The 18,979-nt window shown below is 44.1% G+C and overlaps 1 protein-coding gene across 3 annotated transcripts in view; it reads right to left on the reverse strand.

Moving 5' to 3' along the window:
* The window catches only part of XNDC1N (XRCC1 N-terminal domain containing 1, N-terminal like), a 37,854-nt gene extending 18,901 nt beyond the window's left edge, over positions 1-18,953 (reverse strand). The window contains exons 1-13 of one of the 3 annotated variants that reach the window (XM_019449693.2): positions 18,585-18,863; positions 17,745-17,918; positions 15,350-15,491; positions 14,276-14,431; positions 12,014-12,192; positions 8,074-8,156; positions 7,657-7,829; positions 5,197-5,269; positions 3,493-3,620; positions 2,731-2,839; positions 2,649-2,653; positions 2,178-2,204; positions 1,826-1,842 (exon numbers count right to left, since the gene is read on the reverse strand). In XM_019449693.2, the coding sequence (XP_019305238.2) occupies positions 1,826-1,842; positions 2,178-2,204; positions 2,649-2,653; positions 2,731-2,839; positions 3,493-3,620; positions 5,197-5,269; positions 7,657-7,829; positions 8,074-8,156; positions 12,014-12,192; positions 14,276-14,431; positions 15,350-15,491; positions 17,745-17,789 (1,137 nt within the window). In that variant the 5' untranslated portion in view covers positions 17,790-17,918; positions 18,585-18,863. The other 2 variants (XM_053900053.1, XM_053900054.1) reach the window with 2 other exon arrangements.
* Positions 18,954-18,979: the final 26 nt, after the last annotated feature.

An 18,979-nucleotide genomic window follows, 5' to 3' on the forward strand; every position in this document is an offset into this window, starting at 1 on the left:
TGGATAAAGGATGGAGACGGTGGGATCCCCAGTCTCCAACCCCCTTTGCTCTGAGGCCTCCCTCACCCTTCCATCTTTAAGCCCTCAACCCAGCCACCGTTCTATTTTGCTTTAGCCCAAACACATACCAACAGTGTTGCTTTCAAAGGACATTTAGTGTAGTGCCTATATATGCTCATTATTTGAGCACTTCACAAGTACAGTAACTATCCTTACAATAACCCTGTAAGGTAGGAGTGATCACACCCCCTTCAACAGGAGAGGAAACTGACATACAGACATGCTAAGCCACTTTATGAGATACGGAGCCAGGTAGTCTGGCTTAGGAGTTAGTGTTCTTAACTACTTTTATGATGCTTCTCAACTCAAATAGGAATTATTTTGTTACTAGTTTTGGATTTCTGGAATCTTTACTTATTTGAAACATCGAAAATGTGGGATGTGATAATACAAATAAATGATTCCACTTTCTTCTAAGAAGGAAATTAACAATGCTACCACCTTTATCTGAAATTAAACTCTATATCAAATGTACATCCTACACTTTAGTATATGTTTTATCCAATGTAATCATCTTATATAATGACATGAATGTCCCCTCAAAATTATGTCTGTGTAGGAGATAAATTTCATTTCCATGTTTTTTGGGAATCAATCATTTTGGAAATACCCTTTCATACCATAGTAGTTTCTTGTATAGATTTTGTAAGCTTTTAGTAAATAATCTCATTTATTGAAATACTGATATTAAGAAAATTGGTCTTGGTTGAAAAAAGCATCTTTCTCTTTTTAAAAACCATTAGCTTAAAACTATACAAATTTATTCTTACAGTTCTAGAGGTCAGAATTCAGAAATTGGTATCATTGGGCTAAAAAGTCCAGGTATTGGCAGGAGAGAGTGGCTCTAAGGGAAAATCCCATTCCAGCTTCTAGAGCTATGTTCCCTTCATTCCTTAGTTTACGGCTACCTGCCTCCATCTTAAAGGCCAGCAGCATTGAAGATTACCAACATTTTCTTAGTCACCACTTTATTGTGTAGATCCTTAAAGGCAGTGCCAGGCCTGGGTCTGGCTGGGGATCCCTTCCCCAGCACAACTTCTACCCTCACAGGAACATGCACACATTGGGCTAGCATGGGCACCCTGAAAAAGGGTAGGTTAAAGCAGGTGAACGGGGCCATGCTCGGAATCTACCACAGGATCCGCCCAGGACCCAGCTCCCATCTTGTTGACTTCATCTTCCAGCTGCTCATCCCTCTGAGAGTCCCAGAGCCTCCGAAGGACAGGTCCAGACATGTCCACACAGGAGGGTCTTTGAACTGGGCTTTCTCCAAGCCCCTCAGCTCTGTCCTGGCCTCCTAGAACATCCCAATGCTCCTTCCCCACCAACCTACCTTGGCGTTGCCCAATCCTGCTTTCAGTAGCATTTCTCCCTCAGTGCTGCCTTGTCCTTCTCTTGTACCAGGCCTAGCCCACCCCCAGGGCTCCTCTCTGGGCCCAGGCTCGGGACTCCAAGGGCTCTCCTCCACCAACATGGCAATGTTCATCACCTCCATGGCAGCTGGGATATCCTTACTGTCCCTGTGGCTCAATCTACTGTTTTAATCATGGTCAGAAATGGGACCAGGATGAGGAATGGTAGAACAGGCCTCTTACCGTGAGGAGGTCCATGGCTGCACCCACCTAGGCTGGCAGGGACCGAAGGACTGAACTGCTCTGGCTACTCCCCTGACTGTGCCCAGCTTCCTCTTTCCTACACTTGAGTTCAAAACCCCGCCCTTGGCCCTCCCTTTGCCAGGACCAGCTGCTCCCCCTTTGCCCTGTACCCTGGAGACCAGAGGAACTGATGAATACCACACAGTGAAAACTTCTGGGAAAGGGGAGAGGACATAGTTGCTCAAGGAAGGTGTGGGAATAGAATTTAGAATGTTATAGGTGGAGGGGACCTTAGAGACCCTCTGGTCCAACTGCCTCATTGTACAGGTGGGGACTGGGTTTTGTCCAAGGTTCCATAGCCAAGCCTAGAACTATTCCTTAGTCATTAACCCATCTGATCTCTGGAATTGCTCTGCAAGCAGGATGCTTAATTGAGTCCAAGATGAAGAACTCAAGTTGCTTAAGGTCATACAGCAACACTGTTACTTGATTGTATGTAGGGAGGGAACCAACCAAGGATACTGGGAGTTAAGCTCAAAAAGCACTCAACTTCCCAGTATACCACAGGGTCCCATCTGTTTTCACTGGGTCCAGTTTTCCTTTCAGGAAAATGGGCATGAGGATGCTGATCACTCACTGAGAGGAAGATGTTCTGGATTATGCCCCAAAGCCCCAGAGAGATCATCAATTCTATCCCAGAAGTTCCAAAGGGGAAAAGGATGGAACTGTCTTTGGGAGAACAGGGTGCCATGGTGACAGAAGCCTTGACAACTGGGAGTGGAGAGCAGGCTGGGCCCAGAGGTACCCTGAGGCAGAGTCCTGGGGGAATGAGTGGAGAGAAGGAGAGAGGGCGGCCTGGCCTTATTAGCTCTTCTCCGCAGTCAAGAGATCCACTCCCCAGTTTTAGTCACTGAGGGCAGGGGGGCCAAAACCACAGGACCTCATGGCTCATGCCTGAGGGAACTCCCCACACATGCTGGCATGTTCTTCTACTTCTCCTGCTGAGAAATCCAACTGGCATAAAGGGCACTGGACCCAGGAAGTGGGTGGTGAGCTGTCCGGGGAGGACACCCACAGTACAGACTGCGATGAAGATGGTGATGAGGAGGGAGAGGCTGGGTGAGGTGGGGAGGTCTCTCCACAAGTCGCAGCGTGCCGGGGAAGAACCTTGATGCTGAAGGAGCCTAAGGGGGAGAGAAGGAGGTTAGCAAAGCTGGGCCTGCTCCCAGTGCGGGCTGTTTTTGCAGGAAGTTTACTCTGGCTGGATAGTCTACTCCTGACATTATCTGCTCGTGAATCCACCAAACATTTATCAAGGGTTTACTGTATGCCTTACACTGTGCCAGGAGCTGAGGGGTGTAAACCCAGGCCTGTCCTTCTGGACTGTAGAGGTCAAGGGTAAAGATAAGCTAAGGCCACAAGCAACTGTGACACAAAGCAGAAGGGAAAAGTGCTAAGCGCTGGGAATCAGAGAATGCTGCAGGGTTGCAGGTTGGGACAGATTATCTAAAATGAGACAAGACTTGGCAAATAAGTACCATTTGAACAGGGACTTAGAGAACTGGGACATGGAGAAAAAAGCTGTGAAGGAAATGCTAGGCCCTCTCTGCTAGTATTTTATAGTTTTGTTTCATGTTTCTCCTGGGGACAGGGCCTGTGTCCCTGCCTCAGCTGGGCCAACACAATGTGAGCATGTCCTCAATATAGACTTGTCTGTGTGTGGAGAAGAGCAGGAGTCCCAGCTCGAATGTTCCCTGGCAGCATTCCCAGGTCTCCCAGTCCTGCCTCAAGGGATACCTAGCAGTCCCACAATAACCCCTATGCCCCAGCAGCTCACCTGAGCAGATGGGGCACAGCGCACTATCCTGGACCCCACTGCTTTGGGCCTGGGGTCGCTGGTGTTCTCTCTGCCCTGCCTTTGCTATCCCCCTCCGGTATGGCCGAGAGTTTGAGCTGGATAAAGGCCTGTGACAGAGAATAAAGACCAGCTATTAATAATAGGCCACAAAGACTAAAGGAGCCTCCAGTTAGGACAGAAGAGTGTGGATTCATTGATGTGGAGCCCAAAGCCCTGGTTGGAGTCCTGGTTTTCCCACTTGATGTACCCAACTTGAGGGAGGTCACTTAACCTTGACCATCTGAGAACAGAAGTTCTATTATTTCTCTCAGGTTTTTAAAATTATTTTTTCTTATTCAGATATAATGCACAGCCCATAAAATTCATCCTATTATACTATTCAACATTTTTAGGATATTCACAGGGTTGTGTCACCACCACGACTATCTGATTCCAGAACATTTTTATCACCCCCAAAAGAACCCCTAAACCCATTAGTAGTCACTCCCACACCCACCCTCACCAGGACCCTGGCAACCACTCATCTACTTTCTATCTGTATGGATTTGTCTATTCTGGACATTTCACGTAAATGCAATCATATAATGTGTGGTCTTTTCTGACTACTTTCACTTAGCATGTTTTAAGGTTTATCCATATTGTGTGTTGGTACTTCATTCTTTTTTAATGGTTGAACAATATTCTATTGTATAAATACACCACATTTGGCTTATCTATTCATCAGTTGATGGACATTTGGGTTGTTTCCACTTTTTGGCTATTATGAATAATGCCGCTGTGAACATGTGACTATACGTTTTTGTGTGGACACCTGCTACCAGTTCTTTGGGGTCTATTCCTAGGAGCGGAATTGTCGGGTCCTATGGTAACTCTATATTCAGGTTTTTGAAGAACTGTTTATGAAGGTGGCTGCACCATTTTACATTTTCACCAGCAATATATGAAAGTTCCAGTTTCTCCACATCTTTGCCAACATGTTATTGTCTTCTTCTTCTTCTTCTTTTTTGTAATGTATTTTTAAAGTAAATTCTACACCCAGTGTAGGGCTTGAACTCAAAGCCTTGAGACCAAGAGTTGCATGCTCCACAGACTGAGCCAGCCAGGCACCCCTGCTATTGTCATTTTGATTACAGCTATCCTAGTGGGTGTGATCACTGTGGTTTTGATTTGCTCTTCTCTAATGGCTAAAGATACTAAGCATTTTTTCATGTGCTTATTGGCCATTTGTTTATCTTCTTTGGAGGAAAGTTTATTCAGATCTTTTGTCCATTAAAAAATTAGGTTATTTTTTATTGTTGAGCTGTAAGCTTTCTCTATTATTCTAGAAACAAGTCCCTTATTGGATATATGATATGCAAATATCTTCTCACATATTCTGTCACTTGTCTTTTTATTTTCTTGGTAGTGTTCTTTAAAGCAGAAAAAGATTTCAATTTTAATGAAGTCCATGAGATACAGAGTACCCATCTTCAGATTCTGATTTACTACAGAGCTACCTCCTTGCTTAGTTGACAACATGTGGACAAGGACATCTTTTCTCTACTACCCTCTGGGTCTAGACCATGAGATCAAGACTTAATGGTACTCGGTGATCTAACTAAGACACAAGTGGGGGAAGGACAGGTGTAGGTGGACAATAAGGTTTGGGGAGGTGATTTGGCTCTTTCAGGTTGATCTACTCACCTGTGAGCTTGCACTTTCTGTCTCTTCGTCCTGCCCACATTATTCTCTGAGTTTTGCTCTTCTGGTCTGAGCTCTGTGTTAGAAATACTCATTAAATCTAGCTCATTAACAAAAAGGCCTTCACATATGATGTTCCTTCTTTTTTTGTTGCTTTTAAATGTTTATTTTTGAGAGAGAGAGAGAGAGAGAGAGAGAGAGAGAGAGAAAGAGAGAGACAGAGGGGGAGGGGCAGAGAGAGAGAGAGACACAGAATCTGAAGCAGGCTCCAGGCTCTGAGCTGTTAGCACAGAGCCAGACATGGGGCTCAAACTCACAGATGCTCAACTGAATGAGCCACCCACGTGCCCCTCTTTTTCCTTTTTTAACGTTTATTTATTTTTGAGAAAGAGCACACATGCAAACAGGAGGGATAGAGAGAGAGGGAGAGAGAGAGAATCCCAAGGAGGCCAGGCACTGTCAGCAAGAAGTCAGACTCAGGGCTGGAACCCATGAACCGTGAGATCATGACCTGAGCTGACCAAGAATTGGATGCTTAATGCAGTGAGCCACCCAGGCGCCCCATGATGTTCTTTCTTTTAAGAATAGTCTTTCTATCCATTTTTCCTGGTTAATTCTTTCTCACTCTTCAAGTCTCACATGAAATACTAATTCCTGTGAGGTACTTTCCCTGAATTCTCTAATCTAAATCTGATCATCCTATTATGCTTTGCCTTTGAAGTACTCATCACAGTTTGCAGTTGTAGACTTACTTATATTACATGGAGATGCCTCTCCATTAGGGTAGGAGAACTGCTATTTTCTGTGCTGTGGAATCCCTGACACCTAGCATGGAGCCTTGAACACAGACATGTTCAGATATCTGTCAAATGAGTGGCAACAAAATCCAGCAACAACCATTTGTCTAGCTATTCAGAACTTATGAAATACTTGATATAGGAGTTAGGAGTTATATAGAAAGTTTGTAGGTACTTTCATAGCTCCAGTGTCCAGCTGACTGGGTGCCCCCAACAGGTTAGCTCCTTCCCATTTTCTGTCTCTTAAAATAATAAACTACATCCTTCCTTATGTGGTAGACAGCTTCTGAAAGGACTCCTATTGATTCCTGCCTCCTGGTAGTCATGACTCCCCTTGAATTTAGGCAGAACCTAGTAATTTGTTTGTAATGAATAAAATATGGCAAAAGTGATGGGATGCCACTCCTGGGATCAGGTTATAAAAGACCGACTTGTTTCTTTTTTCTTTTTTTAGTTAGTTTATTTATTTATTTTTAGTAATCTCTATACCCAACATAGGGCTTGAACTCTCGACCCCAAGATCAAGAGTCACATGCTCTTCTGAGCCAGCCAGGTGCCCTGGACTGACTTCTTTCTTACTAGCATGCTCTCTCTTGCCCTCTAGCTTGTTCACTCTGATGAAGCAAGCTTCCACATTGTGAGATGCTCCTGGGAGAGGCTCTCATGGCAAAGGAATTGAGGGAAGCCTTGGTCCCACCACCCACGAGGAACTAAATCGTACTAACAACCATGTGACTGAGTTCGGGAGCAGATCATTTCCAGTGGAGCCCTGAAAGGACTATAGCTTTGTGTCAGATCTGGAGCTGGAAGATGCTGTTAAGTCATGCCCGAATTCTTAACCATGAGTAACTGAAATGATAAATACTATCATAAGCTACCAAGTTTTGGGGTAATTCATCGTGCAACAGTAGACAAACAATGTACCCTATTTCTGCCATGAGATAATATGCTTACTATTTCAGTAATTTTGGTCAGTTCTTTGAAATGACAAATCACCTGTTTCCTTTTTAAAAATTTTCCCAGTGAAGCAATGAGTGAAACCAAAGGTTTTCAGTGAGAACTCTACTTGTTTTCTCTTTTGCTATCTAGAACAGTAAAAAGAACAAGAACTCTGGGGTTCAAATCCTGGTTTTGCCACTTATTAGCTGTGTGATTCAGAAATACCTCAGATTCTTTTGTAAAATAAGTATAACAGTATTTACTTCGCAATTTGTTATAAACATTAAATAGTTAAGTTAGTAAAAGTGTGTTAGCAATGTCTAGAGCTAAGTAGGAGCTCCAAAATGCTGAATCTTTTCTTCCTCTGTGATAAAACCATGCTATTCCCCTACTTTATTTCCCCAACAAGCTCCATACACCATCACCCTGACTTAACTGTCTTTCTGAAGTGATCACAAAACATTAATACTGCAAAAGGCCGAAATACTATTTGGTTTAACTCCTTCATTGTGAATATGGGGGAATTGGGGCCCGAAGAAATAAGGATTCCTGATTTCAATTACTATATAGTATTTGATTTCTCCTCTGGTAACAAGACACTGACAATGGTCTTTTCTCCCACAGGAAGTCCCATTTGTAAGCCACCCTTCTATAGCAGCAGTGGATTCAGGGAGGAAGGATGGTGCCAGGGAGAGCAAGGAGCCAAAGGTAGGTCATGGGGACTCACCTGTGCTGGCTGGATGACTGGGACCTGGTTCTGCCTGGATGTTTTTTGTGCTTGCCATACTCACGGGGGGCACCCTGCGGGCAGCTGAAAGTACCATGCAGGCTGAACGTCCCAAAGCCCCTGGCTGCAGCTGCTTTAGGATATTCCTAAGCTCTGAAATTTCCTTGGTGCTCCTGCAGGGAAACAGAGAGCACTCGGTTTCACTCAGAAAAGAGACTCCATTCCTCTTACCTAAGTCAGTGACCTCTAACCAAGAAAGCCAGTTTGATATACAGATAGGGTTAGGTCCCGAGGTTGTGATTAAGTGGGGGGAAACCAGGCAGGGCTTGTGTGCCTGTGAGTGACTTGGTAGCCTTTCTCTTTTTGGGAGAAAGAACTGAGAAGTGGACAAGGACCTCCGTTCTGGTAGCTACATACGTTTGGGGATCTGGGAAGAACGTCCTCCGAATGGAAGGATTAGCCAGCCAGGGGCTTGGACCAGACTCCTGAGCATCAGAACCCTGAGAAGAAAATGGAGCAATATGAACTACAGACATTCACCACCAGGGGACGCTGCCACCTGTACCAGGGCTATTCCCAAACCTGAGGACTTCAGCTTAATGACTAAGCATACTTTCTATAACTTTACACAGTACCTTTGCTTGTGTGCACACTCTCTTCTAGCTCTAAGATACGAGATTCAGTAATGTTGTAAAGTTAGTTCCTCAATGCTAAGGGTTTTGTCATGATCCTGAAAGTCCCCAGAATCAAATATATGCTGTCGGGAAAAACGGGGTCATGGGAATAATAATCATGTGCGAACTTTTGAAAGCGTATACGCTGTAGTTTAAATCTGTACATATATAAAATTCACTCATGTAGGTACAAAACTCCAATCACTTATCTCTTTATACACCTACATGAAAGAAACAAAGCATACCCATATATTTCTCCGTAGTTAAGAATAGTTCTATTTTGAACTCTTTGGGGACATTTTTATCATTTTTATCTTCTAAATATTAATAGTATTATTTAATTTCCAGTATGATTTATTTTGTGAAAATTTTGTTCATCTACAACTAAAAACCTACCAATTTAAGCCACCATTTCTAGCCATTTATAGAAAGAAATGTGTATGTGTGTATGTATATATGGATACCTCAAGTCTCTTTTCTACCATTAGCCTCTCCATGTAACTATCACAGGCATTTTATAAACCTCTCTACTTCTAACTCCAAAAATTTCTACGTGCGATAATCATGCAAGAGATCATTTCTACCTAGATTTTATTTATGTGGTATGTGCTACGGTTTCTATTTTGTCTATTCAATTTATCTGTCAATTCACCTGCACCTATTTCCTTTTTTATTTTTCCAAATTTCCTTTTTCCCTTGAATTTAAAAAAATGAAAAAACTTTGTCTTTAATTTACAGTTGATTCTTCTACTGGAGATTCTTTTATTTTTAAAATATTTATTTATTTTTGATAGAGACAGAGCATGAACAGGGGATGGGCAGAGAGAGGGGGAGACACAGAATCTGAAGCAGGCTCCAGGATCTGAGCTGTCATCACAGAGCCTGATGCGGGGCTTGAACTCACAAACCATGAGATCATGACCTGAGTAGAAGTCAATCGTTTAACCAACTGAGCAATCCAGGTGCCCCTATCAGAGATTCTTTTAAAGGTAAACATCTTTCTTGTAAAGCATGATTTTGGCCTCATTCTGCAAACATGAGAAGTAGTATTTTTACTCACATTCACAGCTTGTTTATGTATTTATGTATGTAATCACATTTACCGTTTAATACTTTAAAAAATTTTTTTATTTAATGTTTATTTATTTTGAGAGAGAGAGAGAGAGAGACAGAGCATGAGTAGGGGAGAGGCAAAGAGAGAGGAAGACAGAATCTGAAGCAGGCTGCAGGTTCTGAGCTGTCAGCACAGTGCCCGATATGGGGCTTGGACTCAAGAGCTGCAAGATTATGACCTGAAGTCGGATGCTCAACCGACTGAGCCACCCAGGTGCCCCTACCGTTTAATATTTTTTAATTGCCATTACAATCTCATCTTGGATGGAGCATTAATTTAGAAATATTTTAATTTTCCTGGGCTTCTATTTTTTCTTTACCTTGTCTCATATACTTTAGAGCAAATACCACTAGAAAGGGTAACTAGATGGGTGTGGAGAATTTATGGTTTATTTAACTCTAAGTGAGATTAATCATTAGGAACTGAGCTTCCAAGCACAGGTTACATGGAGTCAGGTGGCCTGGATTCAAATCCACTCTAAGACTTATTTAGCAGTGTGACCTGGAACATCTCACTAAAGTTCTTTGTGCTTCAGTTTCCTAACTGGAAAACCAGTGCCTTAAAAGACCCTATGTCACGGGGTTAAAAGCCCGTACGTTTTGCTTTCACTATAATATACCATTAGAACAATACACCTTAAATTTTAGACATTTTAAATTATAAAATTGAGTGCCATCAATATGTTTCCATGCATCAACCCTCTCTTGTAGACACATTTTAGAATTTCTTTCCCTGTGGTTTCACTGAGGTATGTGTAATACGTTTCACTCTGCTGTTGATGGTCAAGGTCCTTCTAACATTATGGCTCTGGAGTTGCTGACTCCCTCATTGGTCTTAAAGGTGCAGAGTAATTTAGATGGCCAAAAGAAGCCCTTATTTAGCCTATAATTAGGGAGACCGTATGTCCTGTTTTGCCTGGGACAATACTGTTGTCTCTATGTAGTTAATAGCACTCTTTTTCCTCTCCAAATGTCTCAGTTTGGATGGTAAACTTTATGGTGGTGATCCTATCTACAACTTGCCCCTGAAAGGTAAGTTATTCTAAAAGCCTACTTTGTTCTAGGCACTGTTCCAGCTGCCAGGACTCAGTATGGAACAAGACAAACAGGTCCCTAATCTCACAAAGCTTTCATTTTATTGAGGCCAGGCCCACGGGGCTGTAGCTCCATTCGTGTCAGCCCCCTGGCACCACAATACTGGAACCTGGCAGAGCACATGGAGCGGCTTCCACTGGTCCTGCTGCATTTTTTAGCCCTTCCCATGAAGGAGGAGTAAATCTCAGACCAGGCTTTACTTGGTCTCCGTTCTCTAGGTCTCTCCCGAGGCTGTACTACAGAAGCACCTCCTCTTCCTCCTCCTTCCTCCTCCTTCTGATGCTCGGTCTGTTTTTCTCAGTAACCTCAACAAGAGTGACACTTGTAATGTTCACTCCTGGAACTGAACTTCTTTTGGTTATGTCAGATGTTTGGAACTTCATTTTTTTTAAAGTTATTTATTTATTTTGAGAGAAAGAGAGAGAGAGAGAGAGAGGGAGACAGAGAATCCCAAGCAGGCTCTGAGCCGTCAGCACAGAGCCCAACGTGGGGCTCAATCCCACAAACCATGAGATCACAACCTGAGCCGAAACCAAGAGTTAGACACCTAAACGACTGAGCCACTAGGTGCCCCGGATGTTTGGAGCTTCTAGAGGTGTATTACGTGCATAGGAAGCACTGTGGTATAATGACAGATGACCTGATTTCTAGTCCGTCTTCTGCTCTGGTTCACCGTGTGAATCTGAATATGCAAGTGTCCCTAGCTGACACATAAAATAAGGTGGCTGGGGCTTGATGATCTCTAAGTATTTTTGACCTCTAGAATTCTACAACTCTTGCTTTGTGTGATTCCATCTTTGTATTTGTTTTTGAGTGAATTATGGTAGAGGGTATTGGAAAGATAAATGAAGACACAGTGACAAGAAAGCAGGAGGATTCAGAATAGGCTGAGGAATAAAAAATAACTAGAAAACTGGCTGAGAAGAGGGGAGGTAAACTGACCAGATACCTATCCATCTTCTCTTAGCAGCATGTGTGTGTTGTACAAGGAGAGAAAGCAGGAAAACAAATGAAATTGCAGAACACATATCTAACATTATAACTGGCTTTCCTGGCAGGTGGGTCAGGCAACAACAATGACAGAGAGATAGTAAGTGAGCCCTGGGGCTTCCAGGTGCTAGAAGGAAAAGTCTGATGAAAGCTGTAGCCCACAGGAACCTAAACGTAAAGTGGATTAAGTCTGAATCCAAAAAGAAATTTCATTCTTGCTAAAGAACCAATGGCCCTACAGCTTTGTGTACACTGCACTGAAGGTTCACTGCCTTGAATCTCCCAAGGGCAAAAGGGATGGAGAGGCATTCACTCTTAGCTGTAAGGAAAGGTAGCAAGCCCATTTCTGTTTTTACTTGAATGTGTGTGTGTGGTAGGGGGGAAGGTGGCTTTCAGTGTTTATCCCTCAATCAAGCCCCAGTCTTCTAACCTGAAACGGAGAAAAGTGGGAAAATATGAAGTCCTTGTTCCACCATTGTACATACCTGGCTTAGCCTAGTGCTCCCGGGAGCAGAGAGATCCCCCACAGGGTCATCTGAGGAGTCCAGGGAGGAACACACCCGGAGGAAGGCCAGACCAAAAGACTGCTGACGTGTGAAGGGTTGGGAGCAGGTCAGGCGAAGTCGATCCCAGGGCTCACCTGAGGCCGCAGCCAGGAAATCTTCTGAAGGGAAAAAGAAAGAAAATGAGAGGCAGAGGAACTGTGTGAATGGGAGGGACAAAGAAAGAGAAGGTCAATACTGAGGAGAGGAAAGACAGGGACTATACAGATTAAACTCCAACAAAAGGAATGGAGGCCATCAGTAACTGTCCCCTTAGGCTTTGGTGCTCAGGGTTTGGCAGTGGTAAGTAGGCCAGTTAAGGTGCACTCAGACCTGGTGCCTTGCCTTCCCCCCATCGCTCCTCTGTCACGGTTCCACACTGTTCCCAGCACATCCTCATTCTATACCTCTCTAGGGACCTTGCCAATGTGTCAATTTACTTATGAAAGTTTTTTTTTAAACTTTATTTATTTTATTTTTTAATGTTTATTTATTTTTGAAGGAGAGAGAGAGACAGAGCATGACCCGGGGAGGGGCAGAGAGAAAGACACAGAATCTGAAGCAGGCTCTAGGCTCAGCTGTCAGCACAGAGCCTGATGTGAGGCTCGAACCCACAAGCTATGAGATCATGACCTGAGTCAAAGTTGGACGCTTAACTGACTGAGCCACTCAGGTGCCCCAGTTTATTTATTTATTTTGACAGAGAGAGAGAGAGAGAGAGAGAGAGAGAGAGAGAGCGCACAAGTGAGGGAGGGACTGAAAGAGAGGGAGAGAGAGGGAGACAGAATCCCAAGCAGGCTCCACACTGTCAGTGCAGAATCCAATGCAGAACCTGAACTCACAAACTGTAAGATCATGACCTGAGCCGAGATTGAGTCAGACACTTAACCGACTGAGCCACCCAAGTGCCCCCAATGTCTCATTTTAAACAGGAGGTACCTGTAGTGTTGGGGTCTGAGGTGACCACTAGCCCAGTGGATCAGATGAGCTACATCTGCTCTTCCTGGACCATGAGACCTCCACCTCCCTCACAACACTCCATGGCCTCCATAGTCACTGTGTGACATGGCAATACTGCAAACCCTTCTCACCTTTACTTCCCAGCACTCTGTGGTAGCACCTCACCCCCTGCACCTAGTATGCCCCTCCCATATCATGGTTCCTTCACAACATTACAAACACCTCAGCTCCAACACAGACAAATCCTTATTAGACTGTAAGTCCCCAAAGTCCAGGAATCAGATCTTATGTCTGTTCTGCAGTGCCTAGTGAACACAGAAATTTGCATGGATTGGAACTCAGGAAGCACTATATACTATCTAACCATATCCATCCTGTAGCCTTCCATCACTTATATAAACATTTATTCTATACTAACACTTACACAGTTGTCCCTCCTCATCTGTGGGGGATATGTTCAAAGCCCCCAGCGGATGCCCGAAACCACAGATAGCACCAAACCTCGTATATACTATGTTTTTTCCTATATGTGCACACCTATGATAAAGCTTAATTTATGAGTTAGGCACAGGAAGAGATTAATAACAATAATAAAACAGAGCAATTATAACAACAGGCTACAATAAAAGTTACGTGAATGTGGTCTCTCTCTCGCTCTCTCTCAAAATATCTTACTGTACTCTGCTCACCTTTCTTCTTGGGGTGACGTGAGATGATAAAATGCCTACGTGATGAGATGAAGTGAGGTGAATGACGTAGGCATTGTGACACAGGGAGGCTACTACTATTGACCTTCTAATAATATGTTAGAAGGAACATCATCTGCTTTTGGGCTGTGGTGGACTGTAGGTAACTGAAACCATGGAAAGTGAAACCATGGATAAAGGGCGACTACCGTACTCACACCAATGTACATTTATACAGATAAAAACACTACTCACAAATACGGGCTCTACATCAGGCTCCACCGAATCATGTGTAAATATAAATCATAGTGCATAAATGTTCTCGGTTCCCATATACTGTCATCACAGAGAACTCATACAAACATACCAGTAGTTATTCACTCACTACCTACCCCATACCCCCACAGATACGACCAAGCCCCTTCACAGGCCCCTCCCACCATTCCACCTAACAGCTCCATGGCCCTCTCTAGTGGGTTGTCTAGCTTAGTATGACTGCATCTCTTTCTTATAGTCTCTCTCACTGTCCATTTCCCATTTCTGTTTTTGCCTTCCTTACCATCTTTAAACATGCGGACCCCTGAGCGGTTTTTCCCCTGCTTTGAATCAGCCAGGGACATAAGCATGGTTGCAGGGAGCAAGGTGACAAAAGGTCTGTCCAGGGACCAGGAAGAACGGCCCACATCAATTTGCAGGAAAGCACAGCCGCAGTTACCTGAGGACAAAAGGTTGAGAGAAGGATTTAAGGGTGATGGGAAGACAGATGCTCCCCTGACCGCACACAAGGTATCGGGTGGGAAAAGGACATTCTTCCATTCTAGAGCTGATTGGAAGCCCAGAAAGGTCAAGGAACACAGTGAACCGGCAACTGAAGTGGATGAGACCTCAGTCCACAAAATGACAGTATGAAGGTTCACAGTGGTCCTCCCAGCTAGAAACCTTCCCTGACTCAATAGACTTGCTGCTTCCCTGTCCTCTGGCTCTGGCAGGCAGTGCTAATCTCTGTCTCTATTAGACCCCTGCTAGGGAGCCCTACAGAGCTGAGGCCAATGGTCTTTGTTAGTTCTCTACTCCAGAGAATGCTAAGGCCAACCTTCTCAACCCGCAAATTCCTATGGAGACTTCCCAGATTAGTCTGCAGAGCCCATCCCCCAGCATCCTCTTGACAATGATATTTACAGGTGCTTACAGGTTCTATTTGTTGGCATTTGTAATTATGTCAGCATCCTAAGGCTTCACCCAGACTACTCAGATCAAAGCAGGGCACGTATGTTAAATAATTCAGGGAATACCATTCCCACTACTTTTTTTTTCAAATTTTATTTTTAAGTAATCTCTCCACCCAATGTGGGGCTCGAACCTACAACCCCAAGATCAAGAGTCACATGCTCTACCCACTAAAACCAGCCAGGTGCCCCTCCCATTGCATTCTATGTGAACAGAAACCTCAGAGTTTGCCAACACCATACACCTGAGAAGGGCATCTGGGCCACATCTCACCTTCACACCAGGAAGGGCTTATTCCATGAAAAGTGCTCAGCTAGACCAAATTGAGACATTATGGAGCACTTGGAGGGGAATGTGACTCCTGCATCTCCCGCACAGATTCCTAGACCTCAGAGAACTCACTCACCTACATCAATGTAGCCAATGGGCACTGCCCTCTCCAGCTGGAGTTCCACTTTCAGCTGCCCACTCTTGTCCTGAGGGCAGCTGAGCCAAGGTCCCTTCTGACAGTCTGGATTCAGCAAGTTCTCCACAGGATACTTGGGATCCTAAGTCAGAGAGAGAAGGAGTAATCAGGAACTTCACTGAACTGAAAGGTAAAAAGGATGCCCATGAATGAGGGATTCCTACATTCCCAAACCTTTCCAGGCATTTTACCATGATAGAAGAACCACTAGATGGGAGAGTCCATAAAAATACAGCTATCATGTGCCAGGGATTTACAGATCATTTACCTCTCCTCCATTTACCAAACCACCTCATTTAATCCTCCTAACACTTTACTATTTAGTTTAGTTGCTATTATTGGTTCTTACTTAACAGATCAATACATTGAAGCTTAAGTTCAGAAACTTACCCAAGGCCACAAAGCCAAATAACCAACCAAAATCAGAACATCTAGCTTTCTGAATCCAGGCTTTTAACTGCCACACTATGCTATTTCACTTCATTTACAAGGTACTTTCACAGACATTTATTTATCTTCAAAGTAGCCCTATGAGAAAAGAAAGGCAAGGATTTTTATTCTGAGTTTACAACTAATGGGTAGGAATAAAGTGATTTGTTCCAAGGCAACAATAGCAATACCGAGAGAGAAAATTTTTTAAAAAATATTTTTGAGAGAGAGAGAGAGATAGAGAAAGAGCACAAGCAGGGGAGGGGCAGAGGAGGAGACAGAGGATCTGGAGTGGGCTCTGTGCTGACAGCAGCAAGCCCAGTGTGGGGCTCGAACTCATCAACTGTGAGATCATGACATGAGCCAAAGTCAGATGCACAACCGACTAAGCCACCCAGGCACCCACCGAGAGAGAAATTCTTGGTTCTAACCCACAGTTAGATATTTTTTGGTGGCAAGGCCCTGAGCAAACTACTTTCTCTCTCTGGATCTAAATTCTTTCATCCGTAAGTAAAGGGGAGGGAGTCTATACTCATGGTTTTCAATCTTGTTATTGTTTTAGCAATAAAATCCTTCCTTTTAGCTGAAATCTTACACTAAAATGTGTGTGTGTGTGTGTGTGTGTGTGTGTGTGTGTGTATTTTCAGCAAAAAAACCCAGAGCTCTGGTTAAAACACAGGTTGGGGGGGTCTAGAGACATACATGCACCACCTCATTTCAATTAGAAGTGGGTGCCCATAGAACAGTTTGAAAACCTCAGTGTTAGATGATAAGTAACATTCTCTAGCACTTTATAAAGCTCAATCTTTGAAGAAAACCATTTAGGCTGACTATGTAGGTAAGAAGGATATGGGCAATTTTTATTTTCTTTCACTTAGGAGTTGATATATTAGTTCCAAAAGGCTCTCTAAGAGTCTTTCCGAAATGAGTGGGGATGTTTTTGACTGTCATCATGACCAGGGAGCATTACTGTCATTAGGGTCTGAAGGCCATGGATGCTAAATACCTCATCAGGTAAATGATACTGCTATAAATGCAGATTTATCCCACCCAAAATGCAGTGGCATCCTTTGAGAAAGACTAGGGCAACAGAAGGTGAAGAAGAGTGGGGAGAAAAGGTATGGATAGAAATGACAGCAAAGGAAAGGGTGGGAAGTTCTTAAGAATCACCACATGGTATAAATCCTGGGCTTAGGCCTCAGCATCTAGATCTAATCTGGATAATTGGAATTTCTCAAAAGTGAACTTTTAGGGAGGAGGTTGAGATCACTTTTTTTTTTTTTTTAATTTTTTTTTCAACGTTTTTTTATTTATTTTTGGGACAGAGAGAGACAGAGCATGAACGGGGGAGGGGCAGAGAGAGAAGGAGACACAGAATCGGAAAGAGGCTCCAGGCTCCGAGCTGTCAGCCCAGAGCCTGACGCGGGGCTCGAACTCACGGACCGCGAGATCGTGACCTGGCTGAAGTCGGACGCTTAACCGACTGCGCCACCCAGGCGCCCCAAGATCACTTTTGATGGTGGAGGTGATGTCCTCACAGGTCACGGATGACCTTGAATGTCCGGGTGTGCTCTCAATGACAGAGTAACTAAACTGCCCTTCTAGGAACCCTGGTACAGACTTTGGGCCTATGGGTTTGCCAGTTCCCTTCAAACTAAGGGATGAATCCTGAAGTTGTTTCTTCTCTACCTTCAATTCCCAGGAACACTTCTTTTATGCACCCCGCGTTGCTCTGGGAACAACCTGAGGGCAAGAGCTGTGTGTCCTCCTTTGACTTTGGATTCCCAAAGAAGGGACGATGTCTCTTCTATTAAACTGGGAGTTTCCTGAAAGTGCAGCCAAGTCTCCTACTTTTGTCACTTCTTTCAGTTGCCAAGAAAAAAATCACAACTGCTAATTAACATACCTGAGAGGAAAATGATACGATGTGGCTAATCTTTACAGGAGCCATTGTGGGCCCAGCAGCTATCCCAAGTACAAGGCAAAAATACTTTTTCCTAAGATCTCTTCTGTCACCACTTTGGCACTGCCTTTTTTGGTCCTGTCAGTTTCCAGAAGAGAAAGAATCCTCATGCTACTCCTGAAGGAGAGAACAAAAGAAAAACAAACTAGCCATGGCTGGTTCTCTGGAAATCTTTGCAGGAAGTCAGACTGTTTCTGATGCCCTTGATGGGCTTGTGGGGACAGTGGGCAGGGAACGGATCTGGACCAGGTGGTGAGATTCCAACAAACACGTGAAACAACTAGAATGCAACCACAGGGCCATGGAGCAGCAAGTACAAAATAGGTTAGTACAGGAACGTTGGACGCCCCCCAGGGCATGAGTGGTGCCTTAAATCATTCACCTTTATACCCCTAGAGCCCACCACGTAGTAAAGACGCAACAAATGTTCAACTAAATATACAAGTCTCTTAATTTGTTCTCCCCTCTCAAATCAATCTTCTTAAATTTGTTTCTCGTTGTTACTCCTCCATTAGGAATCATCAATGGCTTCCTGATGTACGCAAAACCCTTTTTACATGGTGGGTACTTAGTAAATATTAATTCAGCTTGGCCCCTCAAAGCACCTACTAGGTGCGAGACTCTTCAGCTCTCAGCTTCGGGAGACTAAACCGTGCAGGCACTTCCCCCTCTCCTCGGAACGCGCTGTTCTGTACATTCCTTGACCGCTGCCCATTCTCTGCAACTGCCCACCTCCCCCCCGCCCCCAACAACCCTCAAAGCCCCTCACCCGGAACAACGGACCTGGAAGAGCCACCACAGCCTCAGATCGCGGACCACAAAGTCCTTTCTCCCGCCAATTTGGCCCTCTGACCTCCGACTTCTGATTCGTAGCACTACTCTCCGCCTCCGGAATTCCGGGAATTTGTCCTGGGGCCTCGAGAAGCCGCTGTTTTTGAAAAATGATTCCCACCGAGGCAAGAAGACATGTGATATAGCCAGTAAAATGCATTCGTGTGCATCTATGTATGTTTTATATCTATTTTAAAGGTATATTTTTAGTTATATTTTATGCAAATTTCCACTCACTATAAATCTGTCCACAGCGCGGAACCTAAACTTCCGGGTCAGAGTCAATGTATTCTGGGAAATGTAGTCCTTAGCCTCTACGCTTCTCTTGTTGGAGCTTAGAATGAGGG

This window comes from Panthera pardus, unplaced genomic scaffold, assembly GCF_024362965.1.
Source record: "Panthera pardus isolate Hobbes unplaced genomic scaffold, ASM2436296v1 HiC_scaffold_12, whole genome shotgun sequence".
Taxonomy (NCBI): domain Eukaryota; kingdom Metazoa; phylum Chordata; class Mammalia; order Carnivora; family Felidae; genus Panthera; species Panthera pardus.